This window comes from Somniosus microcephalus, chromosome 6 (assembly GCF_052327205.1).
Source record: "Somniosus microcephalus isolate GS21.2 chromosome 6, FLI_Smic_1.0, whole genome shotgun sequence".
Classification (NCBI taxonomy): Eukaryota; Metazoa; Chordata; class Chondrichthyes; order Squaliformes; family Somniosidae; genus Somniosus; species Somniosus microcephalus.
This window is the reverse complement of record NC_140992.1, coordinates 212761966-212781484: the sequence shown is the minus strand read 5'-3', so window position 1 is coordinate 212781484 and position 19519 is coordinate 212761966. Positions and strand designations below refer to the sequence as shown.

The following is a 19519-nucleotide window of genomic DNA, read 5'->3' as shown; positions in this document are numbered from 1 at the left end:
GCAGGATCTGGCCAAAGTGGACTGGGAGCAGCTACTTATAGGAAAATCCACATCAAAACAGTGGGAGACTTTCAGAAGGGAAATAGAGAGAGTACAACGCCAACATGTTCCTGTAAAGGTCAAGGGTGGGACCAACAAGCAACGGGAACCTTGGATGACAAGGGATATACAAAAATGCATTAGAAATAAAAGGGGGGCTTTTGGCAGTTACAAAAGACTAAAGACGGAAGAAGCCCTAGAGGAGTATAAAAAGTGCAGGGGCATACTTAAAAAAGAAATTAGGAGGGCGAGGAGGGGCCATGAAATAACGCTGGCGAGCAAAATAAAGGAAAATCCTAAGATGTTTTATAAGTATATTAAGGGCAAGAGGATAACCAGGGAAAGGGTAGGGCCCATTAGGGACCAAAGTGGCAATCTGTGTGTAGAGCCAGATGGTGTAGGCGGGGTTTTAAATGAATTTTTTGCATCTGTGTTCACTATGGAGAAAGACGATGCAGACATAGAAATCGGGCAAGGGGACTGTGACATACTTGAACATATTAGCATCGAGAGGGAGGAGGTGCTAGCGGTTTTAGCAGGCCAAAAAGTGGATAAATCCCCAGGCCCGGACGAGATGTATCCCAGGCTGCTGTGGGAGGCAAAGGAGGAGATTGCAGGGGCTCTGACACAAATTTTCAGAACCTCTCTGGCCACAGGGGATGTACCAGAGGACTGGAGAACAGCTAATGTAGTACCATTATACAAGAAGGGTAGCAGGGATAAACCAGGGAATTACAGGCCAGTGAGCCTAACATCTGTGGTAGGGAAATTATTGGAAAAAATTCTGAGGGACAAAATTAGTCTCCACTTGGAGAGGCAAGGATTAATCGGAGATAGTCAGCATGGCTTTGTCAAGGGTAAATCATGTCTGACAAATCTGATTGAATTTTTCGAGGGGGTGACTAGGGGGGTGGATGAGGGAAATGCTGTGGATGTGGTTTACATGGACTTCAGTAAAGCTTTTGACAAAGTCCCGCATAGGAGACTGGTCAAGAAGGTAAGAGCCCATGGGATCCAGGGTGCCTTGGCGCGTTGGATCCTAAACTGGCTGAGTGGCAGGAGGCAGAGGGTGATGGTCGAAGGTTGCTTTTGTGACTGGAAGCCTGTGTCCAGTGGGGTACCTCAGGGATCGGTGCTGGGTCCCTTGTTGTTTGTGATCTACATAAATGATTTGGATGAGAATGTAAAAGGTATGATCAGTAAGTTCGCAGATGACATGAAAATTGGTGGGGTGGTAAATTGCGAGGAGGAAAGCCTCAGGCTACAGGACGATATAAGCGGGTTGGTCAGATGGGCGGAAAAGTGGCAAATGGAATTTAACCCTGAAAAGTGCGAGGTGATGCATTTTGGACGGACAAATAAGGCAAGGGAATACACAATGAGTGGTAGGACCCTAGGAAGTACAGAGGGTCAGAGGGACCTTGGTGTACATGTACATAGATCCCTGAAGGCAGCGGAACAGGTAGATAAGGTGGTTAAAAAGGCATATGGGATACTTGCCTTCATTAGCCGAGGCATAGAATATAAGAGCAGGGAGGTTATGATGGAGCTGTACAAAACGCTGGTGAGGCCACAGCTGGAGTACTGTGTGCAGTTCTGGTCGCCTCACTATAGGAAGGATGTGATTGCTTTGGAGAGGGTGCAGAGAAGATTCACCAGGATGTTACCTGGGATGGAGCGCCTCAGCTATGAAGAAAGACTAAACAGGCTGGGGTTGTTTTCCTTGGAGCAAAGAAGGCTGAGGGGGGACCTGATTGAGGTGTACAAAATGATGAGGGGCATAGATAGGGTAGACAAAGAGGAACTTTTCCCCTTAGTAAGGGGGTCAATAACAAGGGGGCATAGATTCAGGGTAAGGGGCAGGAGATTTAGAGGGGATTTGAGGAGGAACTTTTTCACCCAGAGGGTGGTTGGAATGTGGAACTCAATGCCTGAAAGGGTGGTAGAGGCAGGAACCCTCACAACATTCAAGAAGCATTTGGATGAGCACTTGAAATGCCATTGCATACAAGGCTATGGACCAAATGCTGGAAAATGGGATTAGACTGGACAGGGATGGATGGGCGGCGCAGACACGATGGGCCGAAGGGCCTCTTTTTCTGTGCTGTAAAACTCTATGACTCTACGTCTTCCCTGGAGGGGAGCGTGGTGGAAGTGTCGAAGGGGAGGGGAGCTCATGGGACCTGCGGCCTGCAGAAACGCGGGAGGGGGGTGGAAGCTCGGCGGCCTTCTCCCCAGAGGGGGGATGCGTCGGAGGGGAGTCCAATTGCTGGGCCCAGCGGCGTCCAGCAACGCAGGAAGGGTCGGCCAGCTCGGCGGCCTTCTCCCCAGAGGGAGAGTCCGGCCTCCAGTCCGGAGATGGTCTTCGCCGAGGAGATGGAACGCCTCGAGGACTTGTCCGCGGACTCGGAGCGCCGGCACACGGAGCTCATGGCGGCAGTGGCACGGTTGCCTGAGGCCATCGAGTCCCTCTCTCGGAGTGTGACCGAGTTCGGGCCCTCAGAGGCCACCAGTCGGGCGGAATTCCGGGCAGATCAGGCAGCGAGTCGGGCGGAATTCGGGGCAGCTCTGGCAGCGAGTCGGGCGGAATTCGGGGCAAATCAGGCAGCGAGTCGGGCGGAATTCGGGGCAGCTCTGGCAGCGACTGGCCAGGTGATCAGTGGTGCCGTCCAGTCACTGGCTGCTCTGATGCGGTCAGTGAACAGGTCAACACGGGCACTCACTGCTGCCACACTCGCTGTGTCAGCCAGGCATCGCCAGGGCACCCGGCGCGCTGCAGCAGCACAGCGGTCTGTCCCTCGGCCGATTGGTGCGCATGCTGCAGTGCTGGCCCGGGCGAGTGCCAGTGTCTCAGGCGACCAGCGAGCGCATGCCATCCGCCAGCTTGCCCCCATTCCTCCAGCCGCCACTGCCACTCCCCCAGTGGAGCTGCCAGGAGCTGCTGCAGCGACTGATGCTGGCCAGCCACAGCTGCAACATTCAACAGCCGCCCGCTCGACGGCCAGCCCTCGACTAGGCCGACCCCCAAGGGCATCTGCCGTCACGACATGTGCCCCTCAGGAGCCTGCCCCCAGCCTTGCAGCAGCCAATGGCCTTACTTTGAGGAGGAGCAGCAGGGCGGGCAGGGGCCACACAAAGATGGCCAAGGCATCGCCCTAGCGGGCCAAATAGTCGTATGTGTGGCCAGTTGTGTTTGTTTTTTGAGGCCGAGAATTGGATGTTTGTTTTTTGAAGGCCGATGATGTGATGTTTGTTTTTTACGAAGGCCGAGAATGACGGCCATTTTAGTTGCACTATTTTGTTAATCCTCTCCAGGTTGTGGGAGCGAGTAATGTGTTTGAGTGTTTTTTGGGGGTTTCGTCTGTTTTTGGTTTTCATGTGGGAAGGGACCTGAGTTTGAACAATAAAGCATTTTATTTATTAACATTGTCCATGTTTGATCTTTGAAGTGTTTGTTGCCTTAACCGGCTGAGGGCTTGCGGAGCGGCTGCAATCATGTTCTTTCATTGGCACAAGCCATTCCCTGACAGGGGGCCTAGAAGTGACGTTCAATAAGCCGCCGACGGGCGGCCCTTGGACCTTGTGCCTCCCTCCTGGGCTGGTACTCCTCGTCCTCCTCCTCCTCATGCTCCTCCTGCTCCTCCTCCTGAGGTGGTGGTCCAACGTGAGGTGGCAGTGCCTGAGTCCTGCGGATAGCCAGGTTGTGCAGCATGCAGCAAACGACGACGAATTGGGCGACTCGATCCTGCGAATACTGGAGGGCTCCCCCGGAGCGATCGAGACAGCGGAACCGTTGCTTGAGGACGCCGATTGTTTGTTTTATGATGTTCCTAGTCGCTTGATGGCTCTCGTTGTATGCCTCTTCAGCAGGGGTCGTGGGCGCGCGGAGCGGGGTCATGAGCCAGGTACACAAAGGATAGCCTTTGTCCCCGATAAGCCATCCTCTTGGGGGAGGCTGTGCCTGGAACATATCAGCCACAGTTGTCTGTCGCAGGATAAAGGCATCGTGGCTGCTGCCTGGAAAGCGGGCATTGACAGCTAGGATGCGCTGCCTGTGGTCACACACCAGCTGTACATTGAGGGAATGGTAGCCCTTCCGGTTGCGGTAATCCTCGGCATGCTCAAGAGGTGCCCGCAAAGCCACATGCGTGCAGTCAATGGCGCCCTGCACCATGGGGAAGCCCGCTATTCTTGCAAATCCCACTGCACGCTGCTGCTGCTTGTCCAGGGTCATGGGGAAGGAGATGAATTGATGTCTCCTTGTGAAAAGGGCTTCGGTCACCTGGTGGATGCAGCAATGCACGGCGAACTGGGAGATGTTAGCGATGTCCCCAGTAGCGGATTGGAAGGAGCCGGTGGCATAGAAGTTGAGAGCCACCGTCACCTTCACTGCCACCGACAGAGACGTCCTGCGCATCAGCTGTGGCTGCAGATCTCTCTGAAGCAGCCGGCAGATGTCTGCAACCACCTCCCTTCTGAATCGCAGCCTCCTAACACACATCGCGGCAGACATGGTCAGATAGGAGGTCTGCTGGCGGTATACCCTGGGTGGGTAAGGCCTCAGTTGGAGACGCCTGTTGCCCCCTCTGCGTCTAGCCAGGGCTGCCACTCTCTCACGGCATCTGTAAGCCCTTCTGGCATAAGGCTGAAAGTCAGCGTTGCCACCCAATGCAGCCCCCATTATATGCTGGCAAACACTGAGCTCTCAATGAAGGCAAAGATAATTGCTAAGCTCTGGCCTGAGCCAAAAATACCTGTCCTAGTGTTGGTCCAAACCAGTAAGCTCGCCTCCTTGGTCTCTGTCCAAAAAACCGTTGCACAAGAGTAAATGCTGCAAAATGGCGGCCCTTTATAGTGCAGGGTAAGTGCCCTTTAATTAGCGCTCCCCGCGGCCCGGCTCGGCTGTGTACTGTTCCAGTTCACAGTCGTTAGGGCCGCCCGGCGCACAATGGGCCGGCGCGAGTGAAGTTCCGGTTTGGGGCGCACAAAGGGCGTTGCACTAGTAAATGATGTCATGATCTGCGCGCGCAGCAGGGCGCACGCTAAGACTTTGCGCCGGCGCTAAATGTGTACTGAAGTTGGGGCGAGGCGCAGATCGCGCTGCGCCCGGGCGCTAAGCGCCTAGCGCTCGAGATCTACTCCTCCTAAGGCGCTAACGGCTGGCGCGCCCAACTGAATTTCTAGGCCCTTGTCTTTGACCAAGCTTGTAGTCACGCCTCCTAATACCTCCTTTGGCTTGGTGTTGATTTTTGTCTAATTACGCCTCTCTGAAACGCCTTGGGACATTTTTTTATAATGAAGGTGCTATTTAAAGGCAAGTTGTGGTGTTGACTCTTCTCTCCAAACACTTTTTCCTAAATGTCCTTTAAGAGAAAGTGCAAATTGAGGTCCTTTTACTTATGCTAGTTAGCCTGCCTGTTTTCAGTGTGATAGATAACAATTCATGTTACAATGGAAATCTGTAACCTTCCATTGGCCATCATCTGCATACAACCCGTTGATTAACATTATACCTTTTCTTAAGAGGCAATTTTATTATATGGGGATGTTTTCAGCTATAAACTGAGGTAATATTATTAATGAATAATGTGTTCAAAATTGTCTAATTCATTATTAATGCAAAGCATGGGACGAATGCATTATTCAGTTGATGGTCGTTGTTTTCTGCAGCTTTAAATCTCCACATATTACCCGCAAAATTGTGCAATAGAAATGTGACTGAGAATTACTAAGAGCGATAAATATGAGCAGCGTTTATTGCCATGTATAAGTATTATCAAGACTGGCATATGACTGAAATGCAGCCACAATGTAATAACAACCAAAACATAGCTCTCTATGAGTACAAATGAGTCAATCAAAATCAAAATCGTTTATATCCTAAATCTAGTCCCTGTGCCTGTGCTTTGAGAGATCTAGGCTTTCTTCACATTTCAAATGTACTTTGTAGCGGGTCTGACTTGAGACTTACAAGTTAGTAGATCTGAGAGTGTTGTAGATTTGCAGAGAAAGCGCTGGGGTTTGCTGTTCTTTGGCTTGATTTTTGGGCTTGGAGCTGTGAACGTTTTGATCTTGTGCTGTGAAGGATTAGGAGGCTCAGGTCACTGAGATTCACTTTGTTAAAGAGGCAGCCTCTGAAGACTCAGATGGTCACACTGTGTGGGAGATTACTTTTAATTTACTCAGAGGTTTGTACGGACCTGAAATAAGATTTTCCACTGTATGCTTTGGTGTGAATTTGCACAGAGGTATAATTTTAGTTTGGAAAATTCCAGAATTAAAACTATTATTTTTATTGCAAAAGCATATAATTGTAGTTAAAGGAATAGAGTCTAGAGCTGATCTAGATTTTAATAGCATTTCTATTAATAATGGTATTAAATTAATGTTGCATTTTTTGCCCTACCGTTTTAGATCCTTTCCACCCTTGTCAAAGGAATCTCAAAGCCAGTGACCTGCAAAATTCGGATTTTGTCATCGGTAAGTGTCTAGGTGTTTATTCACTTTCATGTAGTAACTTTCATATTCATAATCCATCTTCATTGCTTTTTCTACTAATAGAAAAGGTAGTGAAGTCGTTACTGGACTGGTAACCAAGAGGCCTTGACTAATAACCCAAAGTATGTGAATTCAAATCCTACCATTCAGTTTAAAAACAAAATTAAAATTTGGAAATAAAGAGCTGGAATCAGTAAAAGTAAAAGACTACGAAGCTGTCAGTTTGTCGTAAAAACCCACCTGGTTCACTAATGTACTTTAGGGAAGGAAACCTGCCACACTTACCCAGTCTGGCCTTGTGTGATTCCAGTTCCACACCACCATGGTCGACTCTTGACTGCCCTCTGAAGTGGCCTACACCTGCAGCGGTTCAGGAAGAAGGTCCACTACCACCTTCTCGAGCACGACGACAGATGGGCAATAAATGTCAGCCTTGCCAGTGCGCCCACATCCCGAGAATGAAAAACTAAAGACTTGCGTTTAAGTCAAGCCTTGTATCGCTCAGAAACACCTCACGTGCTTTGTAGTGCAGTGACCTCTTAATGTCGGGGAAACACAAATAAAGTTTAGATATGTGTTTATAATCAGGAAATAACAACCAAGCTGATTTTCAGCATGATATTCAAATATTAATGATCAAACTTTTAAACAGTATGATATGAAAGTGAGATCACTGATAAATTAAATATTTAAATACAGTAAATCAAAGGCATAAATTTTCAACAGTTTCAAATATCAGCTCCTCATCAGCCTACCTTTGGTTTTAACAACAACTTACATTTATATAGCGCAATAAAACATCCCATTGCGCTTCACAGGAGCATTATAAAACAAAATTGGACACTGAGCCACATAAGGAGCGTTTAGGACAGATGACCAAAAGTTTGATCAAAGAGGTAGGTTTTAAGGAGAATCTTTAAATGAGGAGAGAGCGGTAAAGAGACGGAGAGATTTAGGGGGGGAATTCCAGAGCTTAGGGCCTAGGCAGCTGACGGCATGGCCGCCAATGGTGGAGCGATTTAAAATTGGGGAAGCACAAGAGGCCAGAAGTCGAGGAGCGCAGAGATTTCGGTGGGTTGTAGGGCTGAAGGTGGTTACAGAGATAGGGAGGGGCAAGGCCATGGAGGGAATTGAAAGCAAGGATGAGAATTTTAAAATGGAAGTGTTGTGTGACCGGGAGCCACCAATGTTCCCCGTAATTTTTTTTTTGGCTGTGCGGCCCATTTACAGTTTTGTGCATGCGCGAACTTTAACATTGCAAAAGCCAGTCCCGGGCTGTGCGAGACCAGCAGAGAGCGGCTACGCAGCTTATATGGAACGTCTTGGTGATGGAGCGGAAATGTGGTTGGAAGCTCATCTCAAATATATAACTAAGGTTGTGAAAGGTCTGGTTCAGCCTCAGACAGCTGTGACGGAGAGGGTTAGAGTTGGTGGCTAGAGAGCGAAGTTTGTGGTGGGGACCGAAGACGATGGCTTCGGTCTTCCCAATATTTAGTAACTGAACAATCTTAATTCTTCCTGACGTTCAGACCTTGTTCAGCCATCTAATTACTTCCCTTCAATCCAGTGACTGCCAGCTGATCCTGGGAAATTCAGGAATCCTGGATCGACTGGTTTTGCAAGTGAGTAGAGAGCAGCAGAATAATGGAGAAAGTTGTCGGGAAGCCTTGAGGGGCTCTTGTGGTGGATCCGAGCTGGTAGCTTGTGCAGTACACTGCTTCTGTTTCTTTTTTTCCTGATGAACTGTTGTGTAGATCTAAATCTTCCTTTGTGGGCCTCTAGACTTGATTGTTCTCCAATGACCTTCTTGTCAGCCTCGCATCCTGCACCCTCCATAAACTCCCAATGTCCAAAACTAGCCCTCTTCCTCTTGTACCACGCTGAGTCCCGCTTACCCATCCCCTCCAACCTCACTAACCTACCTAAACTCCCCAGTGCAACAAATTAAAAATCACACATCTTCTCCTTGCCGTCAAATCTCTCCTGTCCTCACCCTGTCTCTGCAATCTCTTCCAGCCCTGTACCTCCTCTCGCAAGCTTTGGTCCTCTGACTCTGGCCTTCTGTGCATCCTGCCTTCTGTTCGTTCCACCATGAGTGGCAGAGCCTTCTGCCTCCCCAGCCCTACTCTCTGGAACAACCTTTGCTAAATCCTTCCACTTCTCCATTTCTTGAAATTTGCTGGTGTCACAAAAGTAGGAGGTTTGGCAGACGGCGAGGAGGATTGTTATTAAGAAAAAAACTACAGGAAGACATGGGTAAGCGGAATGGGGAGTCAGGTGATGGATGCAATTTAATATGGATAAGTGTGAGGTGATATGTGTTGGGAGTAAAACCAAGGCATGGGAGTATATACTTAATGGAAAAACTAAAGGGTGTGGATGAACAGAGAGACCTAATTAGCTTGAAAATGCAGGTAGATTAAAAAAAAGACCAACAGCAGTTTGGGCTTTATAAATCGGGGTATAAAGAATTAATGAACAGTTATTATGCCACAGTTATAGTACCATGTGCAGTTTTGGGCTCTCCATTATTGAAAAGACATTAAAGTCATAGAGAGCATACAGCATAGATTCACCAGCATAGGAAACTGCCATAAATAGGAAACTATGGGCTGGCTTTTGTCAATGCAGACATGCTGGAGGCGGGACTTCTGGTTTCCGGATTTCAGTCCCGCCCCCAGCAAAGTCTGACCAACCCACGCTATTTTCCCTTGATTGGCCTTGTTAAGCCCGCCCTGCGGGATTACCGGCCAATTAAGGGAAAGCCGGTGACAAATGACATCAGCGTATGATGCTTCATCTGTTGAAAAAATTTTGACAGATGAATTGTCAGCGCTTGACAGCTTTGCGAAACTGACAATCTCTGTTTTAAGGTGAGCCCTTGCACAAAGGCTCACCAAGACCTCTCTCCTCAGCAGGAAGCAGATGGCTGCTGCATCTGAGAATGCAACAGCCATTCTGTTATCTCTGCCGTTGAGATGAGGCACCTCCGGATCCTCAACGATTGAAGCCTGCAGAAAGAAGCAGAGGTAAGGAAACTTTTTCCAACACTTTACACTCACCTCTCATATTTACCTGTCCACACTTGCACCCATCACTCACCTCTACAGCTGACATATCGACCCCTCTCACCCCCGCAGACCCACTGCTCGCCTCGCTGACCCTGTCAAGGTTTGTAGCCATCGGGAAGCCCGCAATTGCAGGCGTAAAATGGGGAAAAGCCTCAAAACCGCCTGTTAACAGGCGGTTAATTGGCTCTAATCCCCTTCCTGCCTCGAGGAGCCGGGTCCCTGCGCGTTTCGGGGAACCCGCCTCTCAGGAAGATGGCACGGAGGCGGGTTGGGAGCGGGGTCAGTACCCGCTCCCAGTTTCTGCCATTTTCCCAGCAGACCCGCCTCCCGAGGGCTGGGAAAGTTCCCCCCTATGGTTGTGAGGAGAGATTTGAAATGCTGGGACTATTTCCGCTGGAGCAGTTAAGGCCAAGAGGAGATTTAATAAATGCTTTTAAAAGTTTAAAAGATTTTGATAGAGTGAATAGGGAAAGTGTATTTGTTATGGTTGAAGAGTCTGTGACAAGTGTCATCAATTTAAAATTGTCATCGAGTGAGGAGAGAGGCTAGCACAAATTTCTTCTTGCAGAGGGTTGTTGAGCATGGAATATTTTGCCACAGAGAGTGGTTGAGACAGATTAAACTTGGATAAATATTAGAAGCAGATTTGTGAGTGGAGTGCGAAGAGTGGGATTAATTTTGGATTGCTCCAGCAAAGAGCTAGCACAGATATGACCTCCTGTACTGAAAGCTGCTATGTTTTTCCTTTGTAACATCTTCTTTGAACCCATCTTTTCAACCAAGTTTTCGGGCACTCTTTAATCTCTTTTTCCATGCCTCGAGTGGGCAGGTGTTAACAACGGCCTGCACTTCAGTGACATTTAGTCTTGCCATAAGGAAACCGGATTTGGGAAATAGAAAAAATTAAGCTGTTGTGGTGAGGGTCCTCTTCTGAGTGTAAAAAGGGCTTTCCTCAATATCCAAGTGAAGCACCGTGGGACACTTTCTTTAAACTTTGAAAGTGTTATAAGTAATTGGGTTTTTTGGGGCACTCCCAATCTTGTTCTGAATATTATTTTTGTTCAAAATCTACTTGTGGATAACTGCTCCCCCAGTGTTGCTAACACTGAGTAGCTTACAGTTTCATAGCTAGATTATTTTAAAACAGCTGCTGTACTATTATCATGAAGGAATACTATTTTCAAGATACCAGTATGATCTAAAATGGTCAACTTTATCAAACTGTAATTATCTCTCCAAGTTTAATACTTACCCCTTCCTTAGACATGCCAGAAAGGAAATTGGCAATAGGATCAGCAGCATGTAGCCCCAGAGATCTTTTGATCAGACATGCTCCCAAGCTTTTCCCAATGCCATTTTCTAACTAACTGTTATAAGCGTTTCTTTTAAATCGGTAAATGTTGTTCTCATCAGGGAACAGCTTAGGGATGGTCCGAGGAAGCTGAATCTGTGAGTATAGTGCAAGGAAGCTCTCTTCAGCCATCTCTCCCACTGTTCGTTCAGTCGCTTCAGTAACCCCACTAAGCCAGTGCCCCAGACAATGTCATAAGCAGTTATTTTCTTTACAAAAATATTTAGTCAGAAAAAGCAAAAAGTTGTTGTTTAAAATTCTTTTGCCATTGGGTTGGTGTCTAAAAGTGATGTTGATGGTGACACTCGCTGTTTAAAGTATTACTCATTGAATTAATAATCAGAAGACAAAACTGATGTGTACCTCTTGATCTCATAATTTGTTTAAATACTTGCTTTTACTTGCAGCTAGAAGACACCATTAACCTTGTAAAACGTATCGAAAGAACAGGAGTTGCAGCTGTGGCGGTACATGGAAGGTAAAACTACAGTCTAGGCATTCTCACTTGGTTGCCGGTGTCAATAATATACAGAGAGTTACAGGAGTGTTTGTGGAGTGACACAAGGAGACAGCATCACCTGAACCCTCTAAGAAAGCTAAGGAAATGGGTTAGATTACTGCACTCTCACTTTGGGAACTTGCATTTAGTCCATCCCAGACTGGAAGTCTGAGCCTGAGTGCGAATGGGCCTGTGTTAACAACGGCCAACATTTCAGTGCTATTTAGTCTTGCATCAATGCCATAAGGAAACTGAAATAGAAAAAGATTAAGCTGGTGTGGTGGGGGTCCTCTTCTGAGAGTGTAGAAGGGGCTTTCCTCAATATCCAAGTGTCCGCTTGGCTTACTCTCAACTCTGAGTCAGCAGGCTGTGAGTTCAAGCTCCACTCCACGACTTGCGTATGTAATCTAGACTTACCTTTCAGTTTAGTACTGAGGGAGGGCTGCATTGTTGGAGGTGTTGTCTTGAAGGAATAATTACTAGTCCTAGCCCCTTTAGGGCTACCCCGGATCAGGCATATTCCTCAGACATTCACTTTCAACTAAAGTTTGAGGTAGCCGAATCCTAAAGACGCTTAATTGGGTCTAAAGGTCCGGACTATCTCTCCCTAAAGGAAAGGAACAACCTGAAAATGTTACCGTCCTCCAGATAGCACTTTTAATAAGTTTAGCTAGACTGTAACGTTCCGGATATTATGAGGGTCCGGAAAACTCCCCCAGAATTCTGCAACTCCTCACCAAAGAGTGTACAGAGATTGAGTTTGCGAGTTTGATACAGAAGTATTATGTGAGACAATTCTAAAAATATATAGATTTATTAAAGAACCGACATATAATTTACAGTTGGTGAGTCAATCGCAACATTAACAGTTCCGAAAAGAGAAAGCTTACAATTCTATTATCAGAGAACCTACTCTCAAATCTTAACTTCGCTACAGTTTTACAGTTCTTAGTTTTCTACAGGATATCCACCAAAATCAAATACCTTTGATCCTCGAGGTACAAAGTGTTGGAGACTTACAGAGCCACCTCTGAAGCCGAGAATCGCTTCGCCCCTTTAAAGCGAGTCTACTATCCCATTTGAGAGTTCAATATTTATACCCTTTTCCAGTGGTATTTCCTTTAAGGTTTTCTGCTGATGTAAGCTAATTATCTCTAGTCATTTTTCTGCTGACCCTTGCAATCCCACAGTCACCTGAGCTGGTAGCATTACAGAACCATGTCTCTCCTCTAGGTGTTCTAAGTTTATCACAAAAAACGGTGTAACAGCAGGTGCGTTTTACATGATGTAATTTTTACGATGGCAGATGTTTGTGCTTCTTTACGAAATGTGAATTAGAACACCTTGTACAGGGTGAACTATTGTCTTGTTCCCAAAGGTTCAGACTGTCAGGAGCCTTTAACCTTCTGTTTCAATAAGGTTATTGATTCAGTGTCAACAACTATCTTATCTCGATAGCCAGAATGCTATCACAGCTTTTTCATCGTTCGGTTTCTAGATTTCCAGACCCAGTTTGTCATGTTTTAATAAGGCCAGAATTCTTTCACAGAATGGTGTATTTTTCTGAATAGGTTATATGGCTTATTCCTTCACAGTCTTTTGGTTGAGACTTTAAACTGAAGCCCCACCTGGCTGTTCTGGTGAACATGAGAGGAGCAGGGAGCTCGCCATTGACATGACTATCATTCCTTCCTCATCTATCGCCATCAAATATTTCATTTTATTATTTCTTGGATCTTTCATGTGGAAAACAAAAATATTTTTATGCAATGTAAATTGAATGCTGAGTTGCACACCAAATCCTAAGGGTGCACACGGCTTCAGCTCAGTGCTGGGGTCCTTGTCTTTTAGCTCAGTGCGGGGTATTTGCTGCTTCAGCTCAGTGCTGGGGTCCTTGTCTTTTAGCTCAGTGCGGGGTATTTGCTGCTTCAGCTCAGTGCTGGGGTCCTTGTCTTTTAGCTCAGTGCGGGGTATTTGCTGCTTCAGCTCAGTGCTGGGGTCCTTGTCTTTTAGCTCAGTGCGGGGTATTTGCTGCTTCAGCTCAGTGCTGGGGTCCTTGTCTTTTAGCTCAGTGCGGGGTATTTGCTGCTTCAGCTCAGTGCTGGGGACCTTGGGGGAAAAATTCGGTTGCTTTGCGCCTCCCGTTAGCGCCCTAAGATGGGGGCTGGGGACAGCAACGGGGGCAGGTGCTGGCAAGCGGCCAGCAACAAAAATAGCCGCCCGCCACCTCCCCTTTAACTAGCGCCGCCCCAGCTGCAGGTAGGCCCCCCTGACTCTGGCGGACATAGCTCCAGCAGCAAGTCGGGGGGGCGCCATCAATGTTACAGCCGGGGTGTGAGCGGGGCGCAGCGCATGGTGATGACGTCATCGCCGGCGGCGCTAACAGTTAGTGCCGGCGCTAACCTCCCGCTGAATTTTGCGGGAGGCATTAGCAGCGCTGCGCCCAGGCGCTAGTTGATTTGCGTCTCCCGTTAGCGCCCTCTTGGAATGCGGGGTATTTGCTGCTTCAGCTCAGTGTGGGGACCTTGTCTATTAGCTCGGTGTGGGGACCTTGTCTTTTAGCTCGGTGTGGGGACCTTGTCTATTAGCTCGGTGTGGGGACCTTGTCTTTTAGCTCGGTGTGGGGACCTTGTCTTTTAGCTCGGTGTGGGGACCTTGTCTTTTAGCTCGGTGTAGGGACCTTGTCTATTAGCTCGGTGTGGGGACCTGGGGGAGAAATTGAGTATAGCCCCGTTTGGGGCGCCAGCCTCGCCAGGGCGCTAAAAGTAGCGCCCCGGAAACATTTGCGCTCGCGCACCGGAAATTGAGTTGTTGCGCCCCAAAGGGAAGCACGTCCCTCTTGGGGCGCTGCAAGTAAATATCGTGGCGCTACGTGTCACAGCGCCACGCGCTGCGGTATTGCAGGCCTTCCTCCCCTTCTTAAAGGGGAGGGGCCTTGTGCGACGCGATCTAGGGCCCAGCTGGGCCCCCGAGGATCAGGAGTGCAGGCAAAAGAGCCCGGCACCGAGGAGAAGTGCCGGGCTCTTGGAGCGCAGCCGGCACTCCGGGGGGGGGGTGTTCAGGAGGCCGGGGACGGGAGCGCAGGCAGGTGCTGGCAGGCGGCCAAAATGGCCGCCCCACACCTCGCCTTTAATTTGCGCCTCCCCGGCCGCAGGTAGGCCCCCCTGAACCGGTCGGACATAGCGTCCGGCGGTAAATCAGGGGGCGCTGCCATATATCGCGGTCGGGGCGCTGCGCACACTGATTATGTCATCGGCAGCGGCGCAGCGCTAACAGTTAGCGCCACCACTAACGTCCCGTGGAATTTAGCGGGAGGCATGGGCAGTGCCGCGCCCGGGCGCCAGTGGGCTTGCGACCCACTTAGCGCCCTCTTAAGGCACTAACGGGTGGCGCAATCTACTGAATTTCTCCCCCCTTGTCTTTTAGCTCAGTGGAGGGACCTTGGCCTAGAAATTCAGTGGCCTGCGCCACCAGCTTGCGCCCAAAGAGGGCACTCAGTGGCTTTTGCGCCACTGGCCACACCTACCGCGAAATTTAGCGGGGCGCTAATGGCGGCATTAGCCTGTAGCGCTGCGCCGCCGCCGATGACGTCATCGGTGTGCGCAGCGCCCCGTTCCCGCCCCGATGACCATATTTGGTCACGCCCGCCTCTTCAGCGCCGGCCGCAAATAGCGACCGGTACACAGGGGCCTACCTGTGGCGGTAGTGGCGCTAGTTAAGGTGGAGGTGCGGCCGGCCGCTTTTTCGGCGGCCGCCTGCCAGCACCTCCGTCCCTGGCCTCCTACACCCCCCTCCCCCCCCCCCCCCCCGCGGCATTGCCGGCTGTTTCCCGAGAGCCCGGCACTTCTCCTTGGTGCCGGGCTCATTTGCCGGCACTCGCGAGCGGGGACCGCGCTGTTGCAGGCACCTCCCCCTTAACAGTGGGAGGAAGGCCACTGCAGCCTGCCGTGCCACAGCGTGTGGCGCTGCAGCCCTTAGCGCGCCGATATTCAGTTTCAGCGCCCCAAGTGGGGCGCGGGAAGCCTCGATTTGCGGCCCGCTTCCATTTGGGGCGCAGAAACTGAATATCCGGATGGCGCAAGTGGCTCCGCTCGCAGCGGTAATTCCGGCGCCCATGCGAGCTTGGCACCCCAAACGGCGCCCAACTGAATTTTTAGCCCCTTGTCTTTTAGCTCAGTGTGGGGACCTTGTCTTTTAGCTCAGTGTGGGGACCTTGTCTTTTAGCTCAGTGTGGGGACCTTGTCTTTTAGCTCAGTGTAGGGACCTTGGCCTAGAAATTCAGTAAGGCGCTGCAAGCTTTGTGCCCAGTTACCGCCTAAAGAGGGCTTCTGCGCCAGTATAGGAGGTTGCGCTGATATTGAGATCGGCGGTAATGGCGGCGGTAGCTGGTAGCACTGCGCCGGCACCGATGACGTCATCGGTGTGTGCAGTGCCCCGTTGCCGGCCCGACGCCCATATTCAGTTGCCGCCGCCTCCTCTGTGGCGGCCGCTACTAACATCCGGAGACCAGGGCCTTACTGCAGCCTTAGTGGGGCGCATAAAGGTGGAGGTGCGGCCGGCCGCTTTTTCGGCGGCCGCCTGCCCGCACCTCCTTCCCCGGCCTCCTCCACCCCCACCCCCGCGGCATTGCCGGCTGCTTTCCGCGAGCCCGGCACTTCTCCGTGGTGCCGGGCTCATTTGCCGGCACAATCCAGCGGCGATCTCCCCGTTGCAGGCACCTCCACCTTAAGAGAAGGAGGAGGCCTGCAGTACCGCAGCCTGCCGCACTGCATCGGGTGGCGCAGCGGCACTTAGAGCGCTGATATTCAGTTTCAGCGCCCCAAGCGGGGGCGGGCGCACCCTGGAATAGCGCCCGGTTCCGACTTGGGGCGCAAAAAGTGAATATTTGACGGTCGCACATGGCTCCGCGCCCAGCGCTAACTTTTGGCCGTTAGCCAGCTGGCGGGGCCATAGTGAATTTCTAGGCCCTTGTCCTTTAGCTCAGTGTAGGGACCTTGTCCTTTAGCTCAGTGTGGGGACCTTGGCCTAGAAATTCATTGTAGCCACTTTTGGGGCGGTAAAGTCGGGCGGCCGCTAAAGTTTGCGCCCGGCGCAAAGTCGAGGCCACTTCGCCAATATTCAGTAGCTTCGCCCTAAGAGTTTGCTCGAGTGCTAAAACTGCCGATGCACGACTCTCTTTAGGCGCTAAGCCGGCGGTGCTGAGCGATACCGCCGAGGCCGGGCGCAGCGCAGGTGCGGTCATTTCTTGATTGACAGCAGACACCCTGGCGCCGGCCAGCTCTTAAGGGGGAAGGGTCGAGTTGGTCTGCTGCCACGCCCTGGACACTGCAGCCCTCCAGCTAGGCCTGAACACTGCTGCTGGACCCAAATAGCGCCTGAAAGGATGGAGAAGGCCCGTGAACGAGCGCAGCGCTTCTCAGAGCATGATCTGAGGGTGCTGGTTGGCGCTGTGGAGAAGAGACGCCATATCTTGTTTCCGGACAATGGGAAGAAGGCGGCGGCCCGCGTCTACCGGAAAGTCTGGAGGCATGTCGCCACCAGGGTGACATCCAACAGTGAGGTCCCCAGGAGCTCTGTACAATGCCGCAAAAAGCTAAATGACCTCGCCAGGATTGTCAGGGTGAGTACCCTTTCCAGTGTCCTCCTCATCCTTGCATGTGCACCTCACATTATGGGCAAAGGGACCTGAAAGCCCGAATGGCCAGCCCTCATGCAGCAGCTATGGGACAGTCATGAACATCAATTGCACATTCTGCACTTAACACACTGGCCAAGCTATTCGACCATGGGAGGCAGTGCACACAAGATCAGGGCTACACACTGGCCAGGCTATTCGACCATGGGAGGCAGTGCACACAAGATCAGGGCTACACACTGGCCAGGCTATTCCACCATGGGAGGCAGTGCACACAAGATCAGGGCTACACACTGTACTTAGAGGCCGTCCTTTCTCTTGCAGGCCAAGCTGGCCAATAATAAGAGGAGCCGGACTGAGACCGGGGGAGGCGGACCCCAGATCCAGCAGCTCACCGAGCTGCAACAGTGCGTGGAGCACATCATGGGTGCCCGGGTGATTGGCCCCGTTGCATCTGGAGATGCCGACCCTGTTCTGGGCACCAATGGTAAGGACATCACCTTTTGGACCTCTCTCGTCCCACTTGCGCATCAGATCTACATCCTTTGCCACTGTCCGACCAATGCGCTGAATGCCACCACTCATGCATCCCTCGCTGACGCCCTCTCCTCACTCTAAAGCTACTCTTGTGCCTTCCTGCTTTCAGATGGTGAGGAGGAGGTCCCTGAAGTTGCCAGTGACAGCCCCTCCGAAGAGGAGGAGGAGGAGGAGGAAGAGGAAGGCGGCCCATCAGGGGAACCCTCAGCCGCGGCAAGCCATGCCAATGTAGGGGACACGTCTTCCCTGGAGGGGAGCCTGGGGGAAGTGTCGGAGGGGAGTGTAGCTCCTGGGACCAGCGGCCTGCAGAAACGCGGGAGGGGGGTGGAAGCTCAGCGGCCTTCTCCCCAGAGGGGGGAAGGGTCGGAGGGGAGTCCAATTGCTGGGCCCAGCGGCGTCCAGCAACGCAGGAAGGGTCGGGCAGCTCGGCGGCCTTCTCCCCAGAGGGAGAGTCCGGCCTCCAGTCCGGAGACGGTTACCGCCGAGGAGCTGCGCCTCCTCGAGGACATGTCCGCGGACTCGGAGCGCCGGCACACGGAGCTCATGGGGGTAGTGGCACGGATGCCTGAGGCCATCGAGTCCCTGTCTCGGAGTGTGACCGAATTCGGGGCCTCACAGGCCACCAGTTTGGCGGAATTCGGAGCAGATCAGGCAGCGACTGGCCAGGTGATCAGTGGTGCCGTGCAGTCACTGGCTGCTCTGATGTGGTCACAGAACAGGGCAACACGGGCACTCGCTGCTGCCACACTCGCTGTGTCAGCCAGGCATCGCCAGGGCACCCGCCGCGCTGCAGCAGCACAGCGGTCTGTCCCTCGGCAGATTGCTGCGCATGCTGCAGTGCTGGCCCGGGCGAGTGCCAGTGTCTCAGGCGACCAGCGAGCGCCTGCCATCCGCCAGCTTGCCCCCATTCCTCCAGCCGCCACTGCCACTCCCCCAGTGGAGCTGCCACGAGCTGCTGCAGCGACTGATGCTGCCCAGCCACAGCTGCAGCATTCACCAGCCGGCCCCTCGAGGGCCAGACCTCATCTAGGCCGACCCCCAAGGGCATCTGCCGTCACGACATGTGCCCCTCAGGAGCCTTCCCCCAGCCTTGCAGCAGCCACTGGCCTCACTTTGAGGAGGAGCAGCAGGGCATGCAGGGGCCGCCAAAGTTTGCAGAAGGCATCGCCCTCGCGGGCCACAAAGTAGAGGGTGTGGCCAAATGTTTTGTTTTTTGGAATGGGTGTTCTGTGAAGGCCGAGGATGAAGGCCATTTTTGTTTACATCTTTTGTTAATCCTCCCCAGGTTGTGGGAGTGAGTCATGTGTGTGAGTGTTTTTTGGGGGTTTCGTGTGTTTTTGGTTTTAATGTGGGAAGGGCCCTGAGTTTGTACAATAAACCATTTTCTTTATTCAGATTGTCCATGTTTGATCTTTGAAGTGTTTGTTGCCTTAACCGGCTGAGGGCTTGCGGAGCGGCTGCAATCATGTTCTTTCATTGGCACAAGCCATTCCCTGACAGGGGGCCGAGAAGTGACGGTCAATAAGCCGCCGACGGGCGGCCCTTGGACCTTCTGCCTCCCTCCTGGGCTGGTACTCCTCCTCCTCCTCCTCCTCAAGCTCCTCCTTCTCCTCCTCCTGAGGTGGTGGTCCAACGTGAGGTGGCAGTGCCTGAGTCCTGCGGATTGCCAGGTTGTGCAGCATGCAGCAAACGACGATGAATTGGGAGACTCGCTCCTGCGAATACTGGAGGGCTCCACCGGAGCGATCCAGACAGCGGAACCGTTGCTTCAGGACGCCGATTGTTTGTTCGATGATGTTCCTGGTCGCTTGATGGCTCTCGTTGTATGCCTCTTCAGCAGGGGTCCTGGGCGCGCGGAGCGGGGTCATGAGCCAGGTACACAAAGGATA

General features: G+C 51.4%; 1 protein-coding gene across 1 annotated transcript in view; it reads left to right on the top strand.

The window, feature by feature from the left end:
- dus2 (dihydrouridine synthase 2) overlaps nucleotides 1–19519 on the top strand; it is a 203761-nt gene that overhangs the window by 100242 nt on the left and 84000 nt on the right. Inside the window, exons 7-8 of the mRNA XM_085991372.1 lie at nucleotides 6454–6519; nucleotides 11367–11437. Coding sequence (XP_085847498.1) covers nucleotides 6454–6519; nucleotides 11367–11437 — 137 coding nt within the window. The remainder of the gene's footprint in view (nucleotides 1–6453; nucleotides 6520–11366; nucleotides 11438–19519) is intronic.